This window comes from Tenrec ecaudatus, chromosome 11, assembly GCF_050624435.1.
Source record: "Tenrec ecaudatus isolate mTenEca1 chromosome 11, mTenEca1.hap1, whole genome shotgun sequence".
Classification (NCBI taxonomy): Eukaryota; Metazoa; Chordata; class Mammalia; order Afrosoricida; family Tenrecidae; genus Tenrec; species Tenrec ecaudatus.
Genome location: NC_134540.1, coordinates 19,765,166 through 19,792,192, shown reverse-complemented (window position 1 = coordinate 19,792,192; position 27,027 = coordinate 19,765,166). Strand labels below are relative to the sequence as shown.

The 27,027-nt window shown below is 44.7% G+C and overlaps 1 protein-coding gene across 2 annotated transcripts in view; it reads left to right on the top strand.

Annotated features, from left to right (window-relative positions):
- The window catches only part of UCHL3 (ubiquitin C-terminal hydrolase L3), a 46,997-nt gene extending 35,946 nt beyond the window's left edge, over positions 1 to 11,051 (top strand). For both annotated transcript variants that reach the window (XM_075562971.1, XM_075562972.1), the window contains 2 exons: positions 10,094 to 10,152; positions 10,841 to 11,051. In XM_075562971.1, coding sequence (XP_075419086.1) covers positions 10,094 to 10,152; positions 10,841 to 10,924 — 143 coding nt within the window. In that variant the 3' untranslated portion in view covers positions 10,925 to 11,051. The remainder of the gene's footprint in view (positions 1 to 10,093; positions 10,153 to 10,840) is intronic.
- Positions 11,052 to 27,027: the final 15,976 nt, after the last annotated feature.

The following is a 27,027-nucleotide window of genomic DNA, read 5'->3' as shown; positions in this document are numbered from 1 at the left end:
ATTTTGCTCTTTGGCCAATACCTGCCCTTATTTCTTTAAACGCGTTTATTGGTGGGTAGGCCACTTTAAGAAGGGTTGGGGAGATCTGCGTGTGACTGGTGTGTCCCCACAGAGGAACAGCAGAGGAAGCGCTTCGTTGGTTAGTTCTTTCTGGACTGCCACAGATACTTCTTAGAAGCCCTCCTTGGGTTTGGGAAGGAAAAAAAAAGGATAAATCAATAAACCAAACAAAAACATTTTTTAAATCATTCTAGATATGTTGATATTTTGTTTTCTTACCTCTCTTTAGTGCCTACTTACTAATCTGCCATTTCCATTCTCCTTAGCTTCCTTAGAGGCAGAAGACTCTAAAAGAGCTTAAGTTAAGACATTGCCTATAAATGCAATCTGTAAAGCTCCCATAGGTTTTGTGATTGGAGTGGGTCAACAAAGAAACGTAAACAAATGCCCTTAATAGGAAAGTACGTTCCCTGGGGGACAAACAGCAGAAAAGTGGGTGCCGGGAGACAGGATGATGTAAGATATGAAAATAATAATCTATAATTTATCCAGGGTTCATGAGGAAGGGAGGGGGGAAATGAGGAGCAGGCTCAAGTAGAAAGAAAATGCTTTAAGAATGAAGAGGGCAACATATGTACAAATGTGCTTGACACAATGGATGAATTTATGCATTGTGATGAGAGATGTAAGAGCTCCCAATAAAGATATTTAATTAAGAAAAAGAAAGAACGTGATGCTTGTAGCAAAGGGCATCATTGGGGATTAGTCTCAAGTGACGTGGTGGGGACACTGCTGTGGGAGTATACAGCAGAGTGACACAACGGGGTGGAAAGTGAGAAGACTTTGCTTGTGCAATGTACACAGTCTCCATAGGGGTGAGACGCCGTCGCGATAGGGGCTTCAAAGGTCTGGCTGATTGCCAGCAGCCAATTTTCTGCTCTGAGTTTTTAATGATACGGAATAATTAACAGAAGGGGGAATAGTGTGCTGAGACTCACAAGGCACATTCTATTGACGTAAGGAAGTCGACTTAGGAAAGGCCAGAGACAAGATAATGGAATCCTGCGGGAGCTTGAATTGATGGGGATCGAGTAGGCCCAACTCGGAAAAGGAGGAGAATGGTTACACAGTTTAGAGAACGTCGTCTGTGCCACTGGGTGGACGTGTGCAAACCGTGGTGTAGCTGTATGTTTGGCTGTGTGCATTCTCAACAGCAGTCAGAAATTAAAATGATGTTTCACAGATCCTACGTTAGGATCTGCAACCAGAAAGCGTAAAAGTGATTGAGAGACTTAGACACCATCCACAGCATCCAAAAGGTATGCAAACAAACTAACAAACAAAAATACACATGATCTTGTCAATGAGAAGGAAAGAGTTGCCTGAAAACACTGTCCGACTGCAAATCAGGCTCTCCGAGTTCTCAGAGGCTCCCTGGGCAATTGGAAAGGAAGCCATGGAAGAGACATACGAAGGAGGAGTCTCTTTTGGAACATGTATTGGTCGATGTTGAGAGCTTTTCAGACTGGTCTGAACTAAGAACACGGGTGAGGGGGGAGTGGAACGCCTGAGGTCTTGAGTGGTCTGTGTGTTCTGTAGTGAGTAGAACGGTGAGGTAGGAGAGTTCCACGGAGGTGAAGGTGCTCCAGAGGGCTGAGGAGTTGTCAGGGTGGACACCAGGGAGAGGTACAACGCCAGTGGAAATGGCAGTTGCTGGTTCACTGCGAGGGACTCTGACAGCAACCTTGATCGTGACCCCTAAAACATTCAAAAGGAGTATTGAGCAAGGGAGTAGAAAACCGTAATTAATAGCACATGGTTTACAATTTTTTAAAATGAGGGGTATATGATTGATATGTTTTAAAGGACAGTTATTTAACCAGCGATGGACCATGGTCTTTAATATATCCACTTTCTACTAGATTATAAGCTTAGCTGATGAAAGGGCCCGAGTTATCCATCTTTTTGTCATCACCGTTTCCCTTTCCTTGGGGTTGCATTCAGTTCCTGTATGTAGAGGGGAGAAGTCTGTATTTTAAGGTGGATATAATGACACCGTATGGAAAAATCAGTTAATGGGGTTTGGAGGTGAATTCCGAACTAGACTGCACATGTTGTGAAAGTCTTAACCAGGGAGTAATTGGCTACTTGTGATAGCAGGAAAACTTTGAAGCATTGTTTAAGATACTATCTTGAAATCGTTTTAAATCTTCATAAAATTTGCAAGAATAATGATTAGTATTCCCCCACAGCTTTTACCCAGATTCCCAATTATTAATACCACTGAACCATCTGAAAGTAAAGTGTAGACATGATGTCCTATTATCCCTTAATGGTTGAGCACATATTTCCTTAGCACACGTGGAATACATTTTGCTGCTATCAAAATCAGGACACTAGCACTAATCCCATATTACCATCTAAACCACAGACCCAATTCACATTTTATTGATTATTACAATATAAGTAGCTCCCGACTTACGACAGGGTTCTGACAACTCTGTTGTGAGTCCATTCTAGTGTAAGTCATTTACCTTATTTCCCCCATTATTATTGCCTGTTGTGATCACTGTCTTTATAAATCTGATCTTTATTTATCTTTGGGGATTGGAACATTTCATAACAGTCTTACAGCTATATTGTGATCGAATGTACATGAAAAATATATATACATCAAAATAGAACCAAATCCACTGCCGTGAGTCAATTTTGACTTTACCGTGACCTTAAAAGAGAATAGAACTGCTCCACAGGGTTTCTGAGACTGTCAATCCTGACTGGAGCGGACTGCCTCCTCTTTCTCCCACGGGACTAGTGAGTGCAAACTGCCAAGCTTTCAGCTAGCAGCCCCACACTTAACCCACTGTGCTTCTAGGACCTTCTAAAAATACAACTTTAAAAACAAGTCACTGGGGTCCTTCCTCCTAGCCTGAGTGCATCCTGCATTGGGGAAAACTAATGAGCAGTATAATTCCAGGACCCAGTTCAAGATTAGGTGACGCACTTAGTTGTGCCTCTTTGTCTTCTGTATCAGTCTGGGTACTTTAGAGAAACAAGTCTACAGAAACTCATGTGTAACAGAAAGTGTTATGTAAAGGGTAAGTGAAAATCAAGGAAACATCCCAACTCAGTGCTGCCCAAGCCCACAAATCCAAAATTAATCCACATGTCTGACACCAATCCACAACATCCTCCTCCATCTCACAAAGCAAACACTATGATGCCGACTGCAGGAAGAAAGCCAAATCAGTGAATGTGTGAACAGCTCAGCCCTGGCAGGGGTCTCCACACGGCTGCTCCAGTGCCCAGGGCTGCATCGGGGTAGGTCTATGCAGCTTCTCCTCAGGCATGTCTTGCAGGAAGTGAGGCCTGCTAGCTAAAGCAGGGGACTGGCTAAGGCAGCTACACCCTGGTCTGATCATCACAAAGCAAGAGATCTGAGAACTCGAAAAGTGAGGCTCACTGAGCCATTTATCCCTTTGCCCTTTAATTAACCCCACACGTGTTTATCGGCCAGGTTGGCACAAAACACTAACTACCTCATCTCCTTTAGTTGGGATGGTACCTCAGTCTTTTCTGGTCTCTATGTGGTTGGCATCTAATTTTACGAGTACAAGGCAATACTGTGAGTCTGTTTAATCTCCTTCTGATTGGTGCTCTTTGGGCCGAACAGTTGTGGAGGGAAGCTGTGTCCTTCTCTGTGAGGAGACTCGTGTCTGGAGTGGCCTTCCCAGTACCTCCCTCAGGGGTCCTATTGCTGCTGTGTGGTGAACTTTTATCGCTTGTTTTAGGTAGCATCTGCTTTGTTTCTCACAATGTTAACTAATAAGGTATATTAATTGTTATGGTAGCGTTCTGTGAACTTTATCAAATTAACACGCTTCTTAAATTACAAAGAGTGAAGAAGCCTGGTGTCAAGGAGATCCTTTGAGACTAAGTCAGCGCTCCTCAACCATCCTAAGGCTGTGGTGACCATACAATTATTTTCGTTGCTACTATTATGAATTGGGCGACTCACAGGTTGAAAATCACTATAAATGTACAGCATCTCATTAAGCTTTTATCCATCAGATTTAGCCCTCTGGTGAATCTGGACTCAATCAGTACTACACCAAATGGTAGCTGTTTAAAAAACAAACAAACCAGTTTTGTAATTCCCCTGCCACTTATTAGAGACTTGTATGTCCCGAATCATTCAGTCACTCATTTCCATCAAAAAGGCCTGCTGCTACTTTACTCTGAAGGTGCGGTCATGATCATTTATGTGGTTGCTCGAGCCATTCCGGGTCCCTGTCGTTCTTTGATCCCGGTGTGAGGTTCTTTGACCCAAGTGTCCTTTGTTGGCCTCTCCCAACCCTAGGTCCAGTCACTTCTCTAGGAAGCCCTGGTTCTGTTTGTAGAAGTGATATTTAGAGCCAAGATCTATGGTTTGTGTGTGCTCATTGCTACTGAGCTTTGGGACTTTCTCAGAGGACAGAGCAGGAAATAACGTGTATGAATTATATGTCTACACATGTGTAAATATACACACATAGTTCTGTTTATATCCACACTCTTAATACGACAGGGCTTATAAGGCTATTTTCCTTATTTATTCCTCTTTCCTCTGGCAGTGAGAAATCTTCCATGTTTTTTGAGGTGTGTTCTGATGTACCCATTTTTTTTAATGTTAACCAACTCTTGGCCACACAGGCCAAGGGCTCGGTCCCAGATGGTGCCCCCTGGCCCTTCGCATCCTGGCCCAGACAGAGTTCCAGCTCGCAGGCGTGTGGCTATCATTCTTTCTGGTCTTTTGCCCTGAAAGCTCTCACTTCTTTCAGCCTGCTGTGCTCTGCCAAGGTTTCCCCACCCGGACCCCGCAAGCTGTACTTACCTCTAGGCAGAAAGCTGAAGGTTTTGTAGTGCCTACCGACAGTTCCAGGCTGCCCCTGTCCAGTATCAGAAGACAAGGATTTCATTTTCTTTGTCCAATTTTCTGGTAGTTTATGGCAGACTTGGAGAAGGATCGGTGATTTCATCATGATTGGAATTAAAAGTAACCTAAGTAATAACCTCTTGAATTTCCATAAGATAAAGATTTATTTTCCATTTGTCTCTTTCTTTTCCTCACTCCTGGTCACATCACACATTTTTCTTGTTCTCCCAATGTATAGTTGTTGTTTGTAGTAGTATAAGCAAAGGCGCGTTATCCAGCCATATTGCAGAAATGTTCTTCCTTGAGCGATAGCAGTTCTCTTGTTTTGTTGTTTGGCTTGTTGTTAAGTGCTGTCAAGTTGGTTTCGACGCATAATATTGTCCAACAGAACACAGTGCTGCCCAGCCCGGTGCCATCCTCCTTGAGATCACTGTTGCAGCCACGGTGGCAGTCCTTCTCCTCCGGAGTCTTCCTCTTTGCTGCTGACCTGCTTTACCAACCATGGTCACGCGTCCAAAGTACCTGAGACAAAAGCTAGCCATCTCTCCTCTACAGAGGAGTGCTTCTTCCTAAAGAGATGTGTTTGTCCTGCTGGCACTTCTTGGTATGTTCAGTATTCTCTGCCAGGACCGTAAGTCAAGCCCATCGATTCTTCTGTGATCATCCTTATCCCCTGTTCCACGTCACAGGCAGACTCAGGACTTGGATCAGCCACCCCGTGGCCCTCAAAGTCACATCGTAGTCCTTTAACACATTACATAGCTCTTGTGCAGCAGATCTGCCCAGTGCAATATGCCCTTTGATTTGCTTGCTGCTTCCGTGAGTGGTGAGTGTGGATCCCAGGAAAATGGAACCCTTGACTTGAATCTTTGCTCCGTTCATCCTGATGTTGTCTGTTGGTTGAGGTGTAAGGATTTCCATTTTCTTGACATTGAAGTTCAGTCCTTGGACATTGTATTTACGTGGAGTCTGCCCCAGGCTCATTTCCATTGGTCAGAGTCTCCCCCCGAATGCCCTGGAACACCTGGCATTCCATTGATGTCATCTTCTTGGTCATCTCTCTCCCCAGGACCGGCGTCAGTCTTCCAGTCTGGACAGGTTGTGCTCCAGGCCTCTGACTCGTGTGTTGTCCGGTGCCTCTCTTTCATCATCCCAGCAATCTCCTTTAACACACTCCTCGGTTGACACTCCTGTTTTTGGATCCCATGGCTCCCTCATCCACTTTTCATTCATTCAAAAAAAAAAAGTTACTTCCTCCCAGCTTCCTAAATGGTTGTGAAGTCCAGGAAGCAATATGTTCTTTCGTTCTGGGTCCCTAAGAGCCCCGGTGATAGGGCCTCACCCAGAGCTCTTGTTGACTCAGCCTGCAAGGAGGCGTGACATACTGTATCAAAGTGGTTGAGTGCCCTGAGCTCTGAGGCTCCTGGTGGTGAGAGCTCATCCCCTTAACGGATGGAAGCGCCACACTGGGACTCTTTCAGACCAGTCCCTATGAGTCTTACTTTGTGTCCTTTTCTGTTGTATTACAGCTGTTCATCACCAGTCTGCTATTTCCTGTGAGCTCTGTGGATTATTCTGCCCAATTAGGGGACGCAGAGGGGTAGTGGGTGCTGGCAGGTCTTGAGGTGGAGGGAGTCTTGTGCTCTCAGTTCTAAGTTGGTGACTGCCACCTGCTGACTTTGCCCTGGGTGCTGGGATGAAGGAAAGCAGGCTGTGTGGGCGGCGGGGTCTGAACTGAACAGGGCAGGGACATGGAGATTTCTCCAGGGCAGGGTTGGCATGTACAGTGAGATTTGTCATCCCCCACAATTTGGCTGCTGAGAGATGAGGGAAAATACATTTTTTTAGACCTTGAATACTTGACCTTGCATAGTTTGGCTGTGTCTAAAATTCTAGGTTGTAAAGTAACATTGGTGCATTATAATTAGCTGCCTGAGCCGCTATAGTGAAGTTAAAAGCTGTAATTCCTGATTCTTGGTATGTGACCCATTAGCCCCTTCCTTTACTTCTCCCCTGCCCCCACCCCAATATTCAGGAACTTTTCTTGGGCCAAAGCAATCTGGCATTTTATGATGTCAGTTTTGGTCAAAGGCTCTTTTTTTCCATAATTTCGGGTCCTTATAGGGACCTTTCTCTCTACAAATGTGGTTCCAAATGATTGGTTTGAGATGAAGAGCCAGCTAGCAAATATCTTATGGTTTGTAGGCTACATATTATCTCTGGGTGCCCCTGCCCCCACTCTCACCTCCACCTCTTTCTCCTCCTCTTCCTCTGTTTTCAGTTACCTTTTAAACATCTGAGAGGAAAACATTCTTACTTTAAGGTTGGTACAGAATCACGACAGTGGCTCGATTTGGTCTGCAGGCTCTAGTTAGCCTATCCCTGGATTAGAATGTTTTCTTTCTTGGTATATCTTTGCTTTAAACTGCCATCGTGACCAAATAGATTTGCACATTATTTATATTCTTTGGACATTTCAGGACCAATTGCCTGGTAGACTTAGTCTGCAATAGGTGTTATTTAAAAACCAAAGCTTCTTATGAGAAAAATCCCTCGCTCAGGTTCGCCGGAGAAGGAGGTGGCAGTAAAAGATTACAGTCTGGAAGTACTACAGTCTTGGAAAGCCCCCTGGTCAGTCCTTCTCTGTCCTGTGCAGTCACTGAGAGTCAGCTGTACAGCCCCCGTCAGTGTCAACTTGACGGCAGTAAACTTCAGTCCAGGGTTTATTAGCCTCCCAGAATCTAGTGAATTACATAAAATAATCAATGATAAGAATCAGAAATACATATGTGTATATGATCATTTATAAATTGGCGAAGATAGGGAATCTACATTCCAAAAAGAAAAAAGACTAAACCCACTGCCATTGAGTCAATTCGACCTCATAGTGACTGTAAAGGATAGACTGAACTGTGCATATGGGCTTCTGAGACTGTAACTCTTGATGGGAGCAGCCTCATCTCTCTCCCATGCAGTGGATGATGGTGTTGAACTGCTGACGTTGAGGTTTGTAGCTCAACGACACCGCCAGAGCTCCTGAAACCTACATTGCATGCACACACATACATTTTTAGGTTAGAATTAAAATATACTAACCAGGAGAGTATGTAATGGCTATAAGAAGTACTGCCAGAATGTTCCTTAGAGGCAAGGATGGCAAGCCTTTGTCTCATGTGCTTTGGACATGTTTCGCAGTGAGGCCAGTCCCTGAAGGACAGCGTGCTCGGTAAAGAAGAAGGGCGGTGAAAAAGAGGAAGGCCTTCACAAGGTGCATTGACACCGAGCCTGCGACAGTGGGCTCAGACAGCGATCAGCTGTGAGGAAGGTGCCAGACTGGACAGTGTCTGGTTCGGTTGTATAAAGCGTCACTATAGATCGGAACTGACTTCATGAGACCTAACAACAGCAACAATACGGCATTTTTATAAACATAGGATGAATCATCTATCAAGGAATAAGCATCTCCCACACAAGGATACCCTAAGGAGGTGTTTTATGATAAGTTATTGAGAAATGTACAGTACAGTTCTGAAAGATGTAAGTTCATAGAAATAGAGGCAAGTGTTTGTTCCTGTATAATATTTAGTTACTGAAGAATACCTCCTTTTTGGTTCTTAACAAACTTTCGGGATTAGGCCTCAGGCATTAATACTGCACATCTTTTGGGAACCCTGGTGATTTAGTGGGTTACCCATTGGGCTGCTCACTGCACAGCCAGCAGTTCAAACTCACCGACCCCTCTGCGGGAGCAGGTGAGGCTTTCTGGTCCCATGCGGATGTATAGCCTCATAAGCCCAAAGCGGTAGTTCTACCCTGCACTGGAGGGTCTGCGAAGTTGGAATCGATCTGTGGCAGTGAGTTGTTTGTTTTTTCTTTAAGGTGGGGTTGGGGTTGGACTGCAGTTAGTATTTCAGAGCGCCTGGGTGGTACAAGTAGTTTGTAATCACTGAGTTGTAATCAACTCGGTGGCATCTGTAACAACAGAAAGATAACCTAAAGGTTAGTAGTTCAAACCCACCCAGCTGCTTTGTGGGCAAAAGACCCTGCAAACTGCCTCCAGCTGCACTCTAAGATGCCGACCACCAGGGGGCGGCCCAACTCAACCAACAAGTAGCCAGAGCACCAGCATGTAGGATTGCCCCTGTGGGGACTAGCAGTTCACTCCTGTGGTTCTCACAGAACGAGCATCGGCCCATCCAGGCAGATCGTGCGCTGTGCATATTCATTTCTAAAATTACTTGTGTTAGGCAACGAGGTAATTATAAAGGCTGTTATATTTTATGGAAATGTAATGAAGTGCCACTTAGAAAGTACCTGAGATTATAGCTTATAAATTTGGAGAAAGATGATCGCTTAATTTGGGGTAGCTTTGTTTTATATCAGTGCTTCCTAAAGTGGGCAGAGCGGAGACCACCCCAGGGGTGCGGGGGCTGCCCCTGGATCCATGGGGATGGGTACAAAAGCACCTACCTAAACTCTATCCTGGATTATGGGCTGTTGTACAAAAGTTTGTCATTTTCAGAGAGTGGGGGAGGGACGTGCTGAGTTGTTTTTGTTTGTTTTCTAAAAAGGGCACAGTAGACCAAATAAGTGTGGAATCTTGTGGTGCATATAATTCCGGGCAAGCCTCATTGATTTTTCACGGTACTTATATTTATTTAAGAGGATCATAGTTTTGATTGATTGTGTCTGGTGGTCAGTAAAGTAACCCTTGGCCGAGAAGTTTCGACTGCCACTCTGTCCTTTGGCCTTGCCGCCATAAGGCTCGTCGTGACTCTCTTGCGTTGAGTGAGCATGCTGTCTTCCCTAGGAGCCTCCTGCTGCTGTGCTTTAGATGATGAAAGAACATTTTGGCATTTCTGGAAGTGAAAACTGAATCATAGCCCTTTGAAACAATTCTTAGTAATTTTGCATGCTCTTAAAAAATTAAAATCATTTTTCAATTTCTGAAAAATTCTGTTCACAATGATAGTTTAGGCTTTCCAGCATGGGAGCGAGAGTCTTAATAGCTTTCAAAATAAAGACAAAACACTTGTGGACAGCACATTTCCAGTCCTTGACTTAAAATCTGTTATTTGAAGTATCGTTGAATTTTCTTGCTTCTCTATGCAAGGAAGAAAAGGGAAGTCAAAAGTACAATTCTGTGCAAACAGCTAACTGTGTTACTATTTGACGCAGATGGACGGAAACCATTTCCAATTAACCATGGGAAAACTAGTGATGAAACTCTACTGGAGGTGAGGTGATAAAGCCTACTAGCCTATTTTAAGGATTATTAATATACTTGTCATCTTTGTAACATCTGTAAAGATTACTTGTGTGATAGTTTCTAAATATGAGGGACCGCCAAAGAGCTCATGGAAACATAGAATTAAAGAGAATGAAATTCTTCCATGAACAAACTGATGCGTCTGTGTTTCCTTGTCCCTGTTCTCCTTAGACGGTCCCAGACGGAAAGTGAATTAATGTACTTCTCCAGCAGCTCGAGAGGAAATTTTCAGAGCCAAAGGGTGAACAGGCATCCAATGTGGAAAAGGCCGAATCTTGGGGGTGGCCCAGCACGTGCCAGGTCTCACTGAATCCAGGAGACTGGTAGTTGTTAAGATGACCGTACTTTTTGAAGCCTTAAAACATGGGGGCAGTTGGGGAGGCGGTGACGGGGACAATCAACAAAGTACATCATTTTCAGGTTAAAAATGGGACCGTCTAAGAAAGGACACTTCTGTGTTATATACTTTTTTATTAATAAGCTAACAAATTGCCAACTGTTCATTCTTCTGGTAGTGGTTATTTTTCATCCGGAAAAACAAGTGCACAGTATGAAATTAGTATGAATTAGAAAAACATTAAATGCTTAGCATTTGTAAGTAAATACATGTGGATAAACTAAAAGAATTGTGCTTTTTCTCCCCCTCCCCTCTACAGGACGCCATACAAGTTTGCAAGAAGTTTATGGAACGTGACCCTGATGAATTAAGATTTAATGCGATTGCTCTTTCTGCAGCATAGCTTGTATTAACAATGGAAACGCCAAATACTGTATTATTTGCAACAAAAATTGATGCTGCCAAACACTAACTCAAATTTTTGATATTTTCGTTAACCTGATTAAAACTTTGTGTGAATTAAACTTTGACTTAATTTGTGTCATTACTCTGTGTCTTACATTCTTTTGTCCCTAATTAAAACTGCCCCTTTCCCCCCCATCCTTTTCTTTCTTATAAAGAATCTGTCTTGTTAGATGACTAGGAGTAACTTTATTATTCTCTTTTTTGGGTGATCATGTTTTTGGGACAAGAATAATTTCATCATCAGTATAAGCACCTGTATTGCTCTATCTATATATTAGCATATTTATTTAGCAAATTTTTCTTGAGTGTCTACTCGGTATGAGCTGGGCACAGTGGTAGGAGCAAGAGGTATAGCAGTGAACACGGTACACAAATCCCACAGTCTTGAAGGTGATGTTCTTGTGAGAAGAGACAAACCGCCAGCACATGGATAATTAAGCTGCACACCCGGGTTAGAAGCGATATAGAGAATTCAAGTAGGATCTGTGTTGGAGGGATGCTTGAGATTGTGTGGTCAAAGGGGGGCTCTGTAAAGACGATTTCACCTGGAGGCGTGGACAACTACATTTTAGCCGGTCATAGAAAACCAATGGGAAGAGCCAACAATAATTCATTAGAATCCCCGGGGTGAGAACAGACGGTCTGTTGGAGGAACAGAAAGACTAGTGCCAGCCCAGGATGGGAAGTAGCGGGAAAGCAGCCAGAGAGATGGCCAGAGGAGGAGAGCCGGCGCAAGTGTGATGGCATAAACCATTGGTGGCTTTTAAGCAAGGGAGTGTGAGCTGATTTGATTTATGATATTAAAAAGCTCCACTGGCTACTCAAGGATAACATATTGGGTGAAAGTGAGGCCACAAACAAGGCTCCAGCAATTGGTGGGATACCAAATGAAATGTTTCAGCAGGCTGATGAAGCGCTGGTAGCACTCACTTGCCTATGCCAGGAAATTTAGAAGACAGCTACTTGGCCAACTGACTGGAAGAGATCCAGATTTGTACCCATTCCAAAGAAAGTGACCCAACAGAATGCTCAAATTATACAATAATTTTGCTTAAGATTATCTAACCATGGTTGCAGCTGTAGTACATTGACAGGGTTCAGGCTGGAATCAGCAGAGGACATGGAACAAAGTATCAATGATTTATGTCAGATGGATCTTGCCTAAAAGAAGAGAATACCAGGAAGATGTATTTGCTTGTGTTTTATTGGCAGAACCAAGGCATTGGACTATGCAGATCATATAACACCATGGATGGCCTTGAGAAGAGTGTGAATTCCAGAACACTTCATTGTGCTCATGAGCAACTTGAACATCAATCAAGAGGCAGTTTGTAAGAACAGAACAAGGGAATGCTTCATGGTTTAAAGTCAGGAAAAGTGCAGCAGGGTTGTATCCTCACACCACACTTAATCTGTATGCTGAGCTAATCAGAGAAGCTGATTTCTATGAAGAAGAATGGCATCAGGACTGGAGGAAGGCTTAGTAACAAGCTACAACATACAGATGACAACCTGGTTTGATGAAAGGACTTGAAGTACTTACTGAAGAACATCAAGAATTGGAACCTTCAATGTGGATTACAACTCAAAGAACCCAAATCCTCACAACTAGCCCAATAGGTAACGACGAAATCAATGGTAAAGAGTTACAGTCTGGGAAACCCACAGGGGCAGTTCTACCTTATTCTGTAGGGTCACTACTAGGAATCAATTCAGTGGCAGTGAGTTTGGTTCTTGTTTCATTTACTGGAGCCTTTATTCATCAGTAAGTGCCTCATGACCTATTTCAGAAAGCAAAATTGTGTTCTGTGGATATCCAAATGTTTGAGGCCTCTATCTGATACAACATTTTTCTAGAGATAATACTTCTCAGATTATTTGACCATCATGTAGATTGCATATACATATGGTACAAGGATGGAACGCAAACACACACCTTTTCTCGTTTTAAAGCAATCGGTATTTTTTTGTTAATCCACAGGGTTGTGTAGTTTTTGGTGATTTCCATTCGTCACAATATTATCTATGGCTTGTTATGATCCATACCATTGCACACTCAATAAAACTTGAACCATTTGCTGATTCAGATATGTGCTTGCAGCCTTTGGTATAAATTTCAACTCTGTCAATAAGACCAAAATCCTCAAAACTGGACCAATAAGTAATAGCATCATGATAAATGGAGAAAAGATTGAAGTCAAAGACTGCATCTTGCTTAGACCCACAATCAATGCTCAGGGAAGCAGCAGTCAAGAGATCAAAAGACAACGTTACATTAGGCAAATCTACACAATACATCATTGGAATGTTGAAATACAGGGAGGTTACTTTGAGGACTAAGGTGCACTTGACCCAAGCCGTAGTATTTTCAATGCCCTCATGCATGTGCAAGTTAGACATTGAATAAGGAAGAGAAAATGATATGTGTTTGAATCTTTGGTGCTGTAGAAGAATATTGAAAGTGCTATGGACTGGCGAAAGGACACACAAATGTGTCTTGGAAGAAGTATGGCCAAAGTGTTCCTTGGGGCAAAGGATGACGACTTCACTCTGGTCATGTTCTTTGGTGAGACCAGTCCTGGAGGACATCACACTTGGTACAGTAGAGGAGTGGCATAAAAGAGGAAGGCCCTCGACGAGATGGACTGACAACAGTGGAGGTCAAGCATGGGAACCACTGCGAGGATGCTGCAGCAATGGGCAGCGTGTCTGTTGTGCATAGGGTCGCTATGGGTTGGAACTGACTGGGTAGCACCCTAAACAACAGCATGAGTATTCCACTGCATTTGTTCAATGGGAGATGGTGAAGGCTAAGCATTAAAAGTGGCATTCATATAGATGGAGGAATGTGAGTAAAATTGGATCTGTTTTAAAAGGGAGTAAAAAGCTTCAGTAGAGTTGTAAAGGGCAGATGGAAGGCAGTGAAGAGGTGGCAGGGCAGTACAGGTTGGGCAGATGGGATGACCATGCTCTGTCTTTTTAAGGGCTGTTGTCATGTGATTGTTTACAATTCTCAAACTCATTGGCTTGTGTATTTGAAACCTGTATTTCACTTTTTATATGTATATTTTAACTGACACAAAAGTGGGGAGACAGACTGGAGAATGAGTATAGAAGTTAGGAGAAAGATCAACGTGGGCCAGAATGAATTGCGTATGTTTGAGTTTATATACCAGGACCCCTGGCGGTGTCCTGGGTTATGCAAGGTCAGGAATTAGAAACCATCTGCTGTGCAGGAGAAAGACGAGGCTTTCTGCTCCCATAAAGATTTACAGCCTCAGAAACCTTGTCCCATAAGGTCACTGTGAGTTGGACTCTACTTGATGGCCACGCGTTTGGTTTTGTGATTTAGTTTATACACGGGTGTCTGGGTGAAGCACTGGGCTACTAACCGAAAGCACAGTAGTTCTAACCCACCAGCTGCTCCACAGGAGAGAGATGAGGCAGTCTACAATTGACAGCCTTGGAAACCCTAAGCAGCCATTCTGTCTTACAGGGTTCTTGGGAGCTCGAATCATCGTGGAAGTGAGCGTTTCTCATTTATACACCATGCCCCGAGTGAGTGTAACTTCGAAGTGGTAATTTAGCAGAAGTGTTATGCATTGGCTCACACAGCAGACTAGAGCCTCCTGACTCACAGGATGGTTACGTCAGTATGACCACGGAGCTTGTTGCTGTGAGTTCCAAACTCTTCCCCCGACCTTCTAACTCAAAACCTGCCTTGTCGGGTTTTTTTATTGTTTGTTTGTTTTTTTTTTGCAGATTGCAGGAAAATAAGTTTTGTCATTTCCTCTGCTCCTTTTGATTTCAAAGGCTGACCTCTTTAGAGTAAACTGAGGCCAAAGATTCAACACCACAGAGCGTCTAGCACGTGGCTCTGGGAGTCCAGGGAGTAGGCCGTCCTCCCTGGCTCATTCTCGTGGACCTTTTCAGCATGTTTGCTTTCAAGTAAGAGCTGTTCTAAATCCCTCTCTTGGCTTCTTTGTTCAGGGTAGTGGTTCTGAACCGTTGCTTCCACCCACTTGAGATGGTGAGCGTTCTATGTACAACAGTTACGCATCGGGATGGGCTCTACACCATAAAACAAGAAGCCCATTCTCACGGAGCCTGTCCCACGCGTGAGCACCCTGTGTGCTAGATGAAAACTGCCCCACGGGCTGTCGAGGCTGTGGTCTGAGGGAAGCAGACCTCCAGTTCTTTCTTCCGGGGCCTCAGAGTGGGTTCAAATCAACCTTTAGGCTAATAGTCAAGGGCAAACTTCCCCACCCGCAGCGGCCCTCTCCACACACGAATGGCGGTGTATTCTGAGCAACTCCAGGTTGTCCGGGTGGTTGGTAGGAATCTCTGGTTTAGAGCATGGTGGTGTGTAGACTGCACACTAGCTACACTGAAAGCTATGTCACCACCTGAATTATTTAAAGTAATGAAATGGTTGTGGAGTGGCTTCTGATTCCTGGTGATGCCCCGTTAGCTTAGGAGTGACACCGTATGCCCAAAACGTGTCCAAAGCTGATGGTTTTAAAGTAGGTTGCCAGGCATTTCTTCCGAGGGCAGACATAAGAAAGTGTTTCTAATCTCCAGTAGGAACTGTGGAATGGAACACTAACTTGCTCTTTAACAGCCCCCCACACACACACACATTTTTTTTAATCAAATGTATTCAGAGGAAAAAGATGTGAGCATACAATGAAATCGTTACAATTAGAATGCAAGTATGGAGAGTTTCAGCATGAGAAAAACTAAATTGCTTGGCTCAAGAGGGTGTGTTTGATCGGCAGGTAAAGGGAGCTGGTTGTCCCTGAGAGAGCTCTATGTGATAGAGTATCTTGTAAGGATGAGGGGAGGCCCCCTCTATGTGCCACACATGTTCTGTGACAAGATAGAAATAAATTGCTCGTGGCCATCTGTGTATCCCACATATGAAAGACTTGAAGCACATGCAAAAGCTGTAACTTAGACAGCTCTTAAAAAATGCAGCCAAACCTGTCTGCTGAACCATTGCCTCGCTCACTGAGCGTTCCTGTGTAGAATAAAGGGCCACAAAGACGGGCCCTGGGCTTTCCTTCAGGGCCGCAGCAGTAAAATGTCATTCCTCCCGAGCGGTCTCCCACCCTTCCTCCCCCCGCTCCCCCAGGGGTGGTATTTGTCTTTGTTCTACCTGGAATACTGTGTTTGGAACCAAACGCCCTCTTGTCACAGCCCCTGGCTCTACAGAACAACATGCAGGTTTGATCGCAGTGTACATACACCGTTGATGGAATGCTACACGGTTTGTGTTTTGTGCCCTGGAGACCCAAACTGGCTGTTTCATAGTCTGGGTATAATTTAAAAGGTGCATTCTTAGGAAGCATTGGTCTCTTTTACAAACAACATGCAAATGCCTCACATATTTCTCTGTTGAAAGACAGTACCAATATTTGCTCGTATAGCCGTATTCTGGTATGACTGGATAATCAGGTACATATGAAGTATTCCAGATAACAACACAAGATCACGGGCGCCATTCGAAGAACTTTGGGAGAGATGGCTTGTGGGCAAAATCAGCTTTCTCAGGGGGGAAAAGTATGTGGAAGCCGATGCTGCCCCTTCCTGCTTAGGTTTCCCCCTGGCATGCGGGCCTTCAGTTGCTACCGTGATTTAGAGAAAGCTCTTTCCGCTTTGCAGAACGAGTCGCCGCAGCTGCTTGTGTATTTTCTACCTGAGCACAGAAAACCTCGAGAATCAGGCCTCCGCTGCTGAACTCTGTACCTACTGGGGAATCAATTTAAGAGCGGGTTCCTTGTCGTTGTTCCGAGGAGTCCCTTCTGATCAAAGAGAAAGCCGGAGACCCTTGTTATATGGCTGGTCTTTAAGACATTAGAAATGTAGGCAAACACGTTAAAACACGAATTTGTTTAGAATGACAAAAGGCCCATTGCGGAGTAATATACAGCACCTTTTAAGGCAAAAGTTAAATTTCCAAAACACAAGTCAGATCTTAATGCAAAAATTAAATTTCAATCAGCTAGGAAAGGGTATTATTGGGCATGTTTGCAGGTCTCTCTAATATAAGGTGACCAGACGTCCCGTTTTTTGCATGACAGTCCTGATTTTTAACAATTTTTCCCGTGTCTTGCGGTGTTTTTAAAAAGTCCCGATTTTTTTAAAGAATGCACGACAAGCTAGGGTATATGGTTTTGGGCTGCCATGTGGCTATTTCACCAGGATATGAGTTTTATCAATGGGGTCCCGCTGGTGTCTCACTTTACCAATGTTAACATCTGGTCACCTTACTCTAATATCTAATTAATAGAAGACAGCTGGATTTGTTAGGTAGTCTAGCATGGGCGCTGGGGCGTCCATTACGCACGCCCAGAGGTCCGAGCTACGGAAACAAAGGAGTGGCACACTGCACATGCTCAGAGGTTCAGGTTTCCCGCCAGGTACACGTGGGTGGGTGCTGCACCTGGATTGGCCACGTAGGCCAGGGAATTCACTTCAGTCAATGGGGTCGACCAGGGGTCGTCCACAACGCCTCCCCGCGGAATCATTGAAAGGGCAGGAGCCCAGAGTCCACCGCGTGACTTTGCAAGCAGTTTCCAGGCAGGCTGCGTGTTCACGAGGAGCCCTGTGGGTGCCTATGTGAACCTGAAACTTCTCTCATAAAACTCCCTTGGATCACAAACCAGGCTTCAGCGTGAATTCTTTCTTGCATGGAGCCAAGGACTGAGGTATCTCTCTCCTCTGAGAAATCTAACATAAGTGATTCCATGACTCGGATATATAAGGTAAGCCGGCTCCAGGAGCAGGCCCTGACATCCTGGTCTCAAGGGTTTGGGGCACCTTCAGGACTTTTTTTCATCTCACCACCCTTGGGAGACGAAGCGTAGCTGGAAAGAAAGCCAGGCTGAACTCTGGCAACACCTTGGAGGCGGATGGCTTCCCAAACCAACTCATGGGAACACTTGTAATGTATTATCGCAGCCCCATCCTTTTGTGTCCGTCTTTTCACCTATTCTTGCTGGTGTACAGGATTTTCCACCTGCCTCTGTGCCTGCCTTCCTGGGAACTTGCCTGCCTTCCCTAGGCTGCATTTCTGGGAGGGGCCTGGGACGCTGTTGCCTGCAGGGTGGGAGGATTGCGATTCCCAAAGTCTTTTCCAGTCTCAGTGGTCTGCTTTGTGCCCTGGCCAGCTGGATGGCTGGGTGTGCCTGTGTAAACCCTGCTGGTTTCTGCAGGACTCTGGCTTCGGTGGCTGGCCCCATGGCGGCTTTCACCTAGACCACAAGCTATGGCCGCCATTTCCCCAACCACGTGAGTCTCCGTTCCCTGGCAGCATGGCACCACCCACTGGTCCACAAATTTGGCTTCAGGGCAATGGAGCGTGTGACCCTGGCCAACATGGCGCCCGCCACTCCAAACACGTGGACGGGCAGTGCCTACGTACCTGGTTGCTTAGAGCCCAGGAGTTAGCCCTTTCTCTAGTCCTGGGAGCTGAATGTTTCTCTTTTCTCCTCCATTCCCTTTACCTTTCTCCTGGTTTTTCAAACAAGCTGCTTCAGTTGCTACTAGTGTGGGCTTGTTCCTTGCTACCGGCTGGTTTTCCGTTGCCCAGGCCTAGGTCAAAGGCATTCGGAAGCCAAGCCTGAGTAACTGTTAACTTTCGCCTTTCAGTGATGCTGCCTCCGGCACTTTTGGGGACAACTCTTAATACAGCTCCATCGCCACGATGTTCCAGCCAGAAATTCCAATTTCCCTAAAGGTTCCCTGAGCTGCCAGATAGACATCCCTTCCCTTCAGAAATTTAAGAGTTTGCTCCTGCCAGCAGGCGTTTTGAAGGCCCTGGGGCCACACTAAGCAGTGGCCCTCCTAGCTTGTGGTTCAGAAAACGGTCGGACCTAATGTTGGCTGCAACAACTGGTCTTTGACCCCTTCCCTTGGGTGGGGGCACCTGCCTGAGGCCTCCTATTCATGGCACTCCAGAGGTGTGCGCTGCAGCTGCGGTTACTGACCTTGAGGCCTCAAGCTCTCAATAGCCTCCTTGTTTTGCGTTTTCTAGGTGGGACTCACCAGCTTGATACCCAGGAACTGCCCCCTCAGATGTATCCTGTCCAGTTGGGATAGATTTGATATAGAGAGGCTTGGCAAACAGAAGATGGTACACTTTCCCTTCCAACCCTGAACCAGCTAGAACATTTTTGTGGAACGATGGGGAAATGGGCAGAGATCCTGTATGTTAGAGCATTTTTCCTTTTGTGGAAGCAGTAAACCAGCTTAAGACTCTTCTGCTTCAAGCTCTAGCACCGGGTCTCTCAGACCCTGCAAAGAAGTTTTTCCTGTATGCTCATGAGAGAAAGGGGGTAGCTCTGGGGGTGCTGGTCCAGAAGCTAGGACCTCAGCCTCAGCCAGTGTCCTACCTATCAAAGAGGTTAGTTCCTACCTCAGCAGGCTGGCCACCTTGTCTATAAGCAATAGCTGCCGTGGCCCTCTTAGTCGAAGAGACAGTAAAGATCACCATAGGAGGAACTTTAGCGGTCCTAACTAATCATAGGATCTCCCAAGTGCTACAAGCTAACGGCTGTAACTGACTTTGATAGCCGCCTATTGAAGTACCAGGTTCTTCTTATAGAAAACCCTGATGTCACTATCCAGACTTGTAGCACACTCAATCCAGCCACACTGCTCCCTGATTCAGGGGAAGGCACTATACCCCTTTATTCCTGCTTTCAGCTACTAATAACCTGCCATGACCAGACCTCAAAGACCAATCGCTGGCAGTTGCAGACTGTGTGTGTTTCCCAGATGGGAGCAGCTTTGTGATTGAGGGAGTGTGCAAGGCAGCTTATGCCACTGTCTCCCTCGACCAAGTCATTGAAGCCAATCCCCTGCCCCCAGGAACGTCAGCCCAGCTGGCTGAACTCATAGCCTTAACCCGGGGTCTTGAACTGTTTACTGACTCCAATTATGGGTTTCTGGTCCTCCACGCCCACTCTTCTATCTGGCAGGAACGAGGATATCTTACCACTCAGGGAAGCCCCATGAAGTATGGGAGCCAGATCAAGGCACTCTTGGAAGCTGTCCAAAACCAGCTGCAGTGGCAATAGGGCACTGCCAAGGGCACCAAAAGGGGGACTCGGAAGTTGCTGTGGGCAATTGAGCCGCTGATAAGGCCGCCAGACAGACAGTGTTGGGCACCTGTCCCTCAGCTTCCATAAATGTCCAATTCCCCAAAACCCTCTTCCAGATTACTCACCAGAAGTGGAACAAGCAAAGATTCAGGAATTCTGCCTTCGACCTGATGGATGGTGTGAGAAAGACAACATGTTCCTCTTACCACAAAGGTTACAGTGGAAAGTCGTGAAAGCCTTCTACGTGGACGCCATTCAGCCATAGACCCTCCTTGACCCTGCTCACTCAGCAGTTCTGTGGGGCCAACTTAACTTCAACCATCAGGTCAGTAACTTCCCATTGGCTAAGCCAACAGCCCCCAACGGGCACTCAGAAGTCACCTTGTTCAACCTGTCCAGCGCAAGGGATCCTACCCTGGGGAAGACTGACAGATAGATTTTACCCAGGTTCCTGCTTTCCAGGGATTTAAGTATCTTCTGGTGTTTATAGACACCTTTACTGGGTGGATTGGAGCGTATCCCACCCGCACTGAGAAGGCTAAAGAAATGGCTAAAAAACTGCTTCAGGAAATAATTCCTCAATTTGGGCTTCCCAAATCGCTGCAGAGTGATAATGGGCCTGCTTTCATCTCCCAAATCACTCAAGCAGTCTCCCAACACTTGGGAATAACCTATCATCTCCACTGTGCCAGGAGGCCTCAGTCTTCGGGGCAGGTAGAGAGAATTAATCAACACCTGAAGTTAACCCTTAGAAAGCTGACACAAGAAACGCATATGAGCTGGAAAGATGCACTACCTGTAGCTCTGTTACGTCTTAGGATTGCCCCACAGCAACCTATGTATTTGAACCTCTATGAAGTTTTATAAGGGCGGCCTTTCTTAGAGCCAGCTATAGACTCTGAGGTAGCTTTAATTAAGCAATGGGCCACCCAAGTAGCCCAGTGTCAGGAGGCATTCCATCAGTTTGGGCTCACTCAGACCCAAGGAGAGGAAAAGTTACCACCCTGTGCTAGCCAGGAGATCTAGTTCTTATAAAAACTTGGAAGGATGGGTCCCCTAATTCCCAGCTTCAGCCAGTCTGGAAGGGACCTTTGCCAGTAATTCTCTCTACACCCACTGCTGTCAAAGTTCCAGGACAGAGTGCTTGGATCCACCATACACGGGTGAAACCCTGGAAACCATCACCATCGGACCCCTCCAAGGCAGAGGATGCAGACAGATACTCCTGTGAGCCACTGGACAGTCTTAGGATGGTATTTCACTGCCACTCCAGGACAGATGAGGGCTACACAGATGACTCTACCTCAGACCCCTCCACAGCCTTTAGGCCACTGAATGCCTTTACCCTGTTCCTGTGTTTACAGTAACCAAAAACTCATGCTTGTTAGTCCTGAGATTTCTATTGATTTCCTATGACACTAACCTAACTTCAAGGGCACTGCTACATCTCAATCTTCTCCTTGTCTCACTTAAACTGTTCACCTGTTTGTCCGTTTGTTTGTTTTTCCAGAAGTTCTCTGGTTACCAAGGAATCTGAACCAAGTGTGCCAGCTCCAGGACTACCATCTCCTGGACCTCCTCGACCTTATCCATCCTGGGCCCTGAATGGACAACCCCTTCTAACAGAGCAGGAAGAGTATGGATGCAAAACCCCACTTCGCCCCTTTTATCAGCAGGAAGTAGCTAGAGATGTCATCACCCCAGTCAGTACCCTAAAGATTTAGGTCTATATCTCTTGAGTGGGGAGTGTTAGGTAGTCTATCATAGGTGCTGGGGCGTCCATTACACATGCCCAGAGGTCCAACCTATGGAAACAAAGGAGTGGCACACTGCACATGCTCAGAGGTTCAGGTTTCCCGCCAGGTACATGTGGGTGGGTGCTGCACCTGGATTGGACCACCTAGGCCAGGTGAATTCAATTCAGCCAATGGAGTCAATCAGGGGTCGTCCACCACACCTCTCTGCAGAATAATTGAAAAGGCAAGAGCCCGGAGTCGACCGTGTGACTTTGTGAACAGTTTCCAGGCAGGCTGCACCGTTCGTAAGGAGACCTGTGGGTGCCTATGTAAACCTGAAACTTCTAACTCTCATAAAACTCACTTGGATCACAAACTAAGCTTTGGCATGGATTATTTCGTGCGCGGAGCCAAGGACCGAGGTATCTCTCTCCCCTGAGAGATCTAACAGACTCTCAACTCTGTTTCTACATTTAGTATGTCCCAAGATATTTGACATAGTGGGTTATTGGCTGGGCTACTATGAGTTCAGCAGTTCGAAACCACTACTCGCTCTGAGGGAGAAAGATGAGACTCTCTATTCCCTTAGACAGTTACAGTCTCAGAAACCCACAGGGACAATTCTACCCCATCCTATAGGGTTACTATGAGTTGTAATGGACGGGAGGGCAGTGAGGTTGTTTGTTTGTAAGATACTGTTTGGGTTGATATCTTAGGTCATTGTTTCCCAAAATGGGGGGTGCTGGAATGATCCAGTGAGGATGGCTGCATGAGCAGAAACCTACATTTTTTCTGGGACGATGAACTAGAGTACAAAAGTTTTTCATTGCCAGGGAGGCACTATTTTTTTTTTTTTCCTGAAGAGGAGGCAGTAGGCCAAATAAGTTTGGGGACTATGTCTTAGATGAAGAAAATTCAGGCTGTTTTTGGAAAAGAGAGAAGTATCTTAATAGCTGTTCCAGAGCATTGAAGCTCCTCTTCTTTGATACTGCACCCAAACTCAGTAGGCAGTGGCTTCCGAAATCTGAGCTTGAAGGTGAGATCTGAAACCAGGAGTGTTGTCTGTATTAGGAAATATGCATTGGTCTAAACATCCGTTCATCGGTTTTGTACTTTGATCCGTTCTTTTGCCCATGTATGATTTTGCATCTTCGCTTGGAAAATATCAGCTCACTAACTTATGCAGATCTTCCAAATACTAACATTTCACTGGGGGAAAAAAATCACAATTGTTTAGCTCACCACTGTCTCATCAAGAAAGTCTTAAAGAACCTGTCAGGCCGTCAGTGGTGGATCCAAGTTCCCCCAAAGGAAATTTTCTTTTGGGGACTTAAGTTTTGTTAGCAACAAATACGGCCAGATGTGTTTGTTGCAATAAGAGGGGAGCTACTAAGTAATTAGGTCTGAGTAACTGCAGTTTGATTTTGTCAGTGGACACAGGGTGCTCAATCAAAAAGAAATGAATATCCGCTCCTTCTGCTTGCCTGCGTCTTTAAACCTCATCGTCATCTACTCAGATCTCTGGGACGTTGTTCGTGCTCAGCGGAACACTTAAGTGTCTGAAATATCCTTCCATCTAACTCAGGAAACTCGTGTTTTCCAGTTTCCTTCTTCAAATGAATGAGTATGGAATAAATTTGTTTAGCTGGGAGAAATCTGGAAGATCTTTTGACATCACATGCTCATGTAAGTTTCATGTGGTCATGATAAATTCAAGATATTAAAGACACTTGTGTTAATGCCACATCAGATCCCAGGCCATGACTACTTGACTAGCGCTCTTAAATTTTGCTCTGGGTACCCTTCCTTTAACCTCAGACTGGAGAGCAGCATCCGAGTGTTCCCAGATCCTAATAGAAATTTAGCCGTATATATATACATATATATGAAAATCTTATACACATATAAGAAAATGCTTATAATTAAGACTTCCTAATTTCTGGTAGGACTATGTCCTTGCCTTGGTGGTTCCCCAAGTTCTTGTAATTCTGAAAGAGTCCCTGCCTCCTTTGCCAGGAAATCAGAACTGCATTGTGCCTGACACCCATGACTGCATACTTGATCAAGGATTCTATAGAAGAACCGGATCAAAGGGAGAAATTGCAGAACAGATTAGAAAATTTTCATGAAATCCTTATGTTCTAGAGCAGTGGTTCTCAACCTGTGAGTTTTGACCCCTTTGGGGGTCGAATGGCCATTTCACAGGGGTCACCCGATTCATAACAGTAGCAAAATTGTAGGTATGAAGTAGCAACGAAAATGATTTTATGGTTAGGGGTCACCACAACATGAGGAAGTGTATTAAAGGTCAATGAGGTATAGGAAGGTTGAGAACCACTGTTCTAGAGCCGGGATTGGTGAACTTTTGAGGCAGAAGAGCCCACCCTGTCCCTCAGAACAATTTAAACATTATCTGAGAGCCATAAGTACATTTTTACAACCAAATGAAATAAATCACTATTATCTGAATAATATCCTTTTAAACTTAGATTTTACTCCAATGTTATATGTATGCACTGAGAGAGCCACTTAGGGCTCCCCTCAAGAGCTGCAGTTGCTGACCCAGGTCTAGATTCACAGAGACTGGATGATCCCCCAAAATGACTGCCCTGAAATAAACTTTAAAACTGTAATCAAAAGTATCCCCTGACGTCTTCTTAAAACCAAATAATAATCAAAACCCATAACTCTATAGGACAGAGTAGAACTATTATTCTCTGGTGCCTGAGACTGGATCAGAAAGCCTCATCTTTCTCTCACAGAGCGGCAGGTGGGCTTGAATTTTCATTAGCAGTGCCTAACCCAGAGCAGCACCAGGGAACCTCTAAAGCTAGATCATAGTTTTTGCTTAACTAGAAAAGAACATCTGCTCTGAGCATTGTGCTCTTTGGAGACCTCACTGTGTGAGCTCAAAGGGGCCCTGGTGGCACGGCAGGGTCCCTGGGGGGCTGCGATAGGAAAGGGAGTGTTTGAAACCTGAAGGATGAGGCAGGCCGCTTCCATCAAGATTTACAGTCTTGGAAACCCGGGAGTGGTTGTACTGTGACGTTGCCATGAGTCAGAATCAGCTCCACGTCTGTGGGTAGAGGGGATTCGGTTGACGTGAACTCGAAAGATTAGATAAGAGCAAGTTCGTGTGAATGGGTGAGGAATAACTCAGAAAAGGAGGGCTAGACTAGCTGCATCATGTACAAGGAACTGCTTAAGTCGAAACGACGGGACTGGAGTGTGTTTTGCGACACACATCCTCAGCAATAAGAAAATGAACGTATGAAAAATAAATAAATAAAATGACAGGCATGGTTCAGACCTCTAGCAATGGTCTAAACACCCATGCTTCCTGAACAAAGCTCAAACCTGGGTGTCAGACCAACTCTGATTCTTGCCTCTGACTCTGGAGTGGGTTTGGGAAAGTTATAAACACCTTTACATGGGGTTTTTGTGAAAATTATCCATGAAGGACAAAAAAGAACATTTTATTAAAAGTAGTTGCATTTTATTTCCATCACCCCAGTTTTACACTAAATTCCTTTGAAAGTAGTTTTAGAATTTGGTGCATGACTCATTCAACTGATTTTCAAAAGAATTCAAGTAAGAAGATGGGCTAGATAAATCAGGGTTTGTTTCCAGGCATCAGGGAAGTGTACATATTTCTTCTGTGGCTCAGAAATGGCTTTACTTACAAAGAAAAAAAAGAAGAAAATTCCCAAAATAGCTGAGGTTAGCAGACATGCAATTTAGCAAGGGCGATTGGAATTTTGGTCTTTCTTGTAATAATACTAACCTAAGCACACTGCTTATTAGGAAAACATTTCTATCTGAATCTTTTCCTCCTGAGGGCCAGGAGAACTGTGTTTCTTTTTGATCATTGTGTTTACAGTCTCTAAATCACCCTGAGCAATTATTTCAACTTTCTAAGTGATTTCGATGGTCCGTGCTGCATCTATAGCTGTTCGGATTTTGATGAATTCCGAAGTAGCGCTAGAAAGACAGAACGAGGGCAGTTAATTCCATACGTCTATGGCTGTGGTAGAACCGGTTTTACATTTTGATTATACTAGCTATGAAGAAAATCAGAAAAACCTGAAAATTATAACCACCAGCCCCTCCTGAGGAGAAAGCCAGGGCTTTCTACTCCAGTAAAGCGTTTGTCTCGGAAACCAAGGGGCATGTCTACCCTGTTCTTTAGAGTGGTTATGAGGTATCAGTTCAATGGCAGTGGGTTTGGTGCTTGTGTGTGTGTGTGTGTGTGTGTGTGTGTACTGTAGTCATTGATCTAACATCAGTAAGTGCTTCAAGTCTTCATTTTCATCCAGTTATGTTATTGCATATCCAGCCGTTTTGATGAGCCTTTCTCTCATCTTGATGAGATAATCCTTCTCAGATTATTTGCTCAGCATCCAGATTGAGTAAATTTGGTGCAAAGATGTAACCCGAACACACACCTCTCCTAATTTGAAATCACTCAGTATTCCTTTGTTCTGTGAAAACAGTAGCCTCTTAAAGGTCTACGGACAGCTCTCTGCAGGGACACAATGCAGTGTTCTGTAACTTCCATTCTGCACAATGTTATCTATAGCTTGTTATGATCCATACAATTGAATTTCTTTGCATAATCACTATTATACAAGTAAACATCTTTTTTCTTTCAGTTTTATTGACTCATAATCCTTGTATCACTCAGTTCAACAGTTCAATCATATCAAGGAGATGTATACAATCATTACCCAATTCATTTTAGAGCATTTTTTCCTATTTTGTTTTTCATGGTTACATCGGTTTTATTTTTTTTATTTCTTCCTCTTTTTAAAATCATGTTATTGGGGACTCGTACAGCTCTTATCATAATCCATACATCCCTCCATTGTGTCAAGCACATTTGTACATTCATTGTCCTCATCGTTCTCAAAATATTTGCTTTCTACCTGAGCCCTTGGTATCAGTTCATTTTTCCCTCCCTTCCCACCTCACCTCCCTCATGAACCCTTGATAATTTATAAATTATTATGATTTTTGTCATATCTTACACTGTCTGATGTCTCCCTTCACCCACTTTTCTGTTGTCCGTCCCCCAGGGAGGTGGTTATAGGTTACATCATTTTTAAAATGAGTTGTGTAATCACAACCAGTTCTAGTGCCCCTCTCCCCCTCATGCATACATTGTTTGCTCCCCCAACCCCTCCCTTCCCTATTTGTCA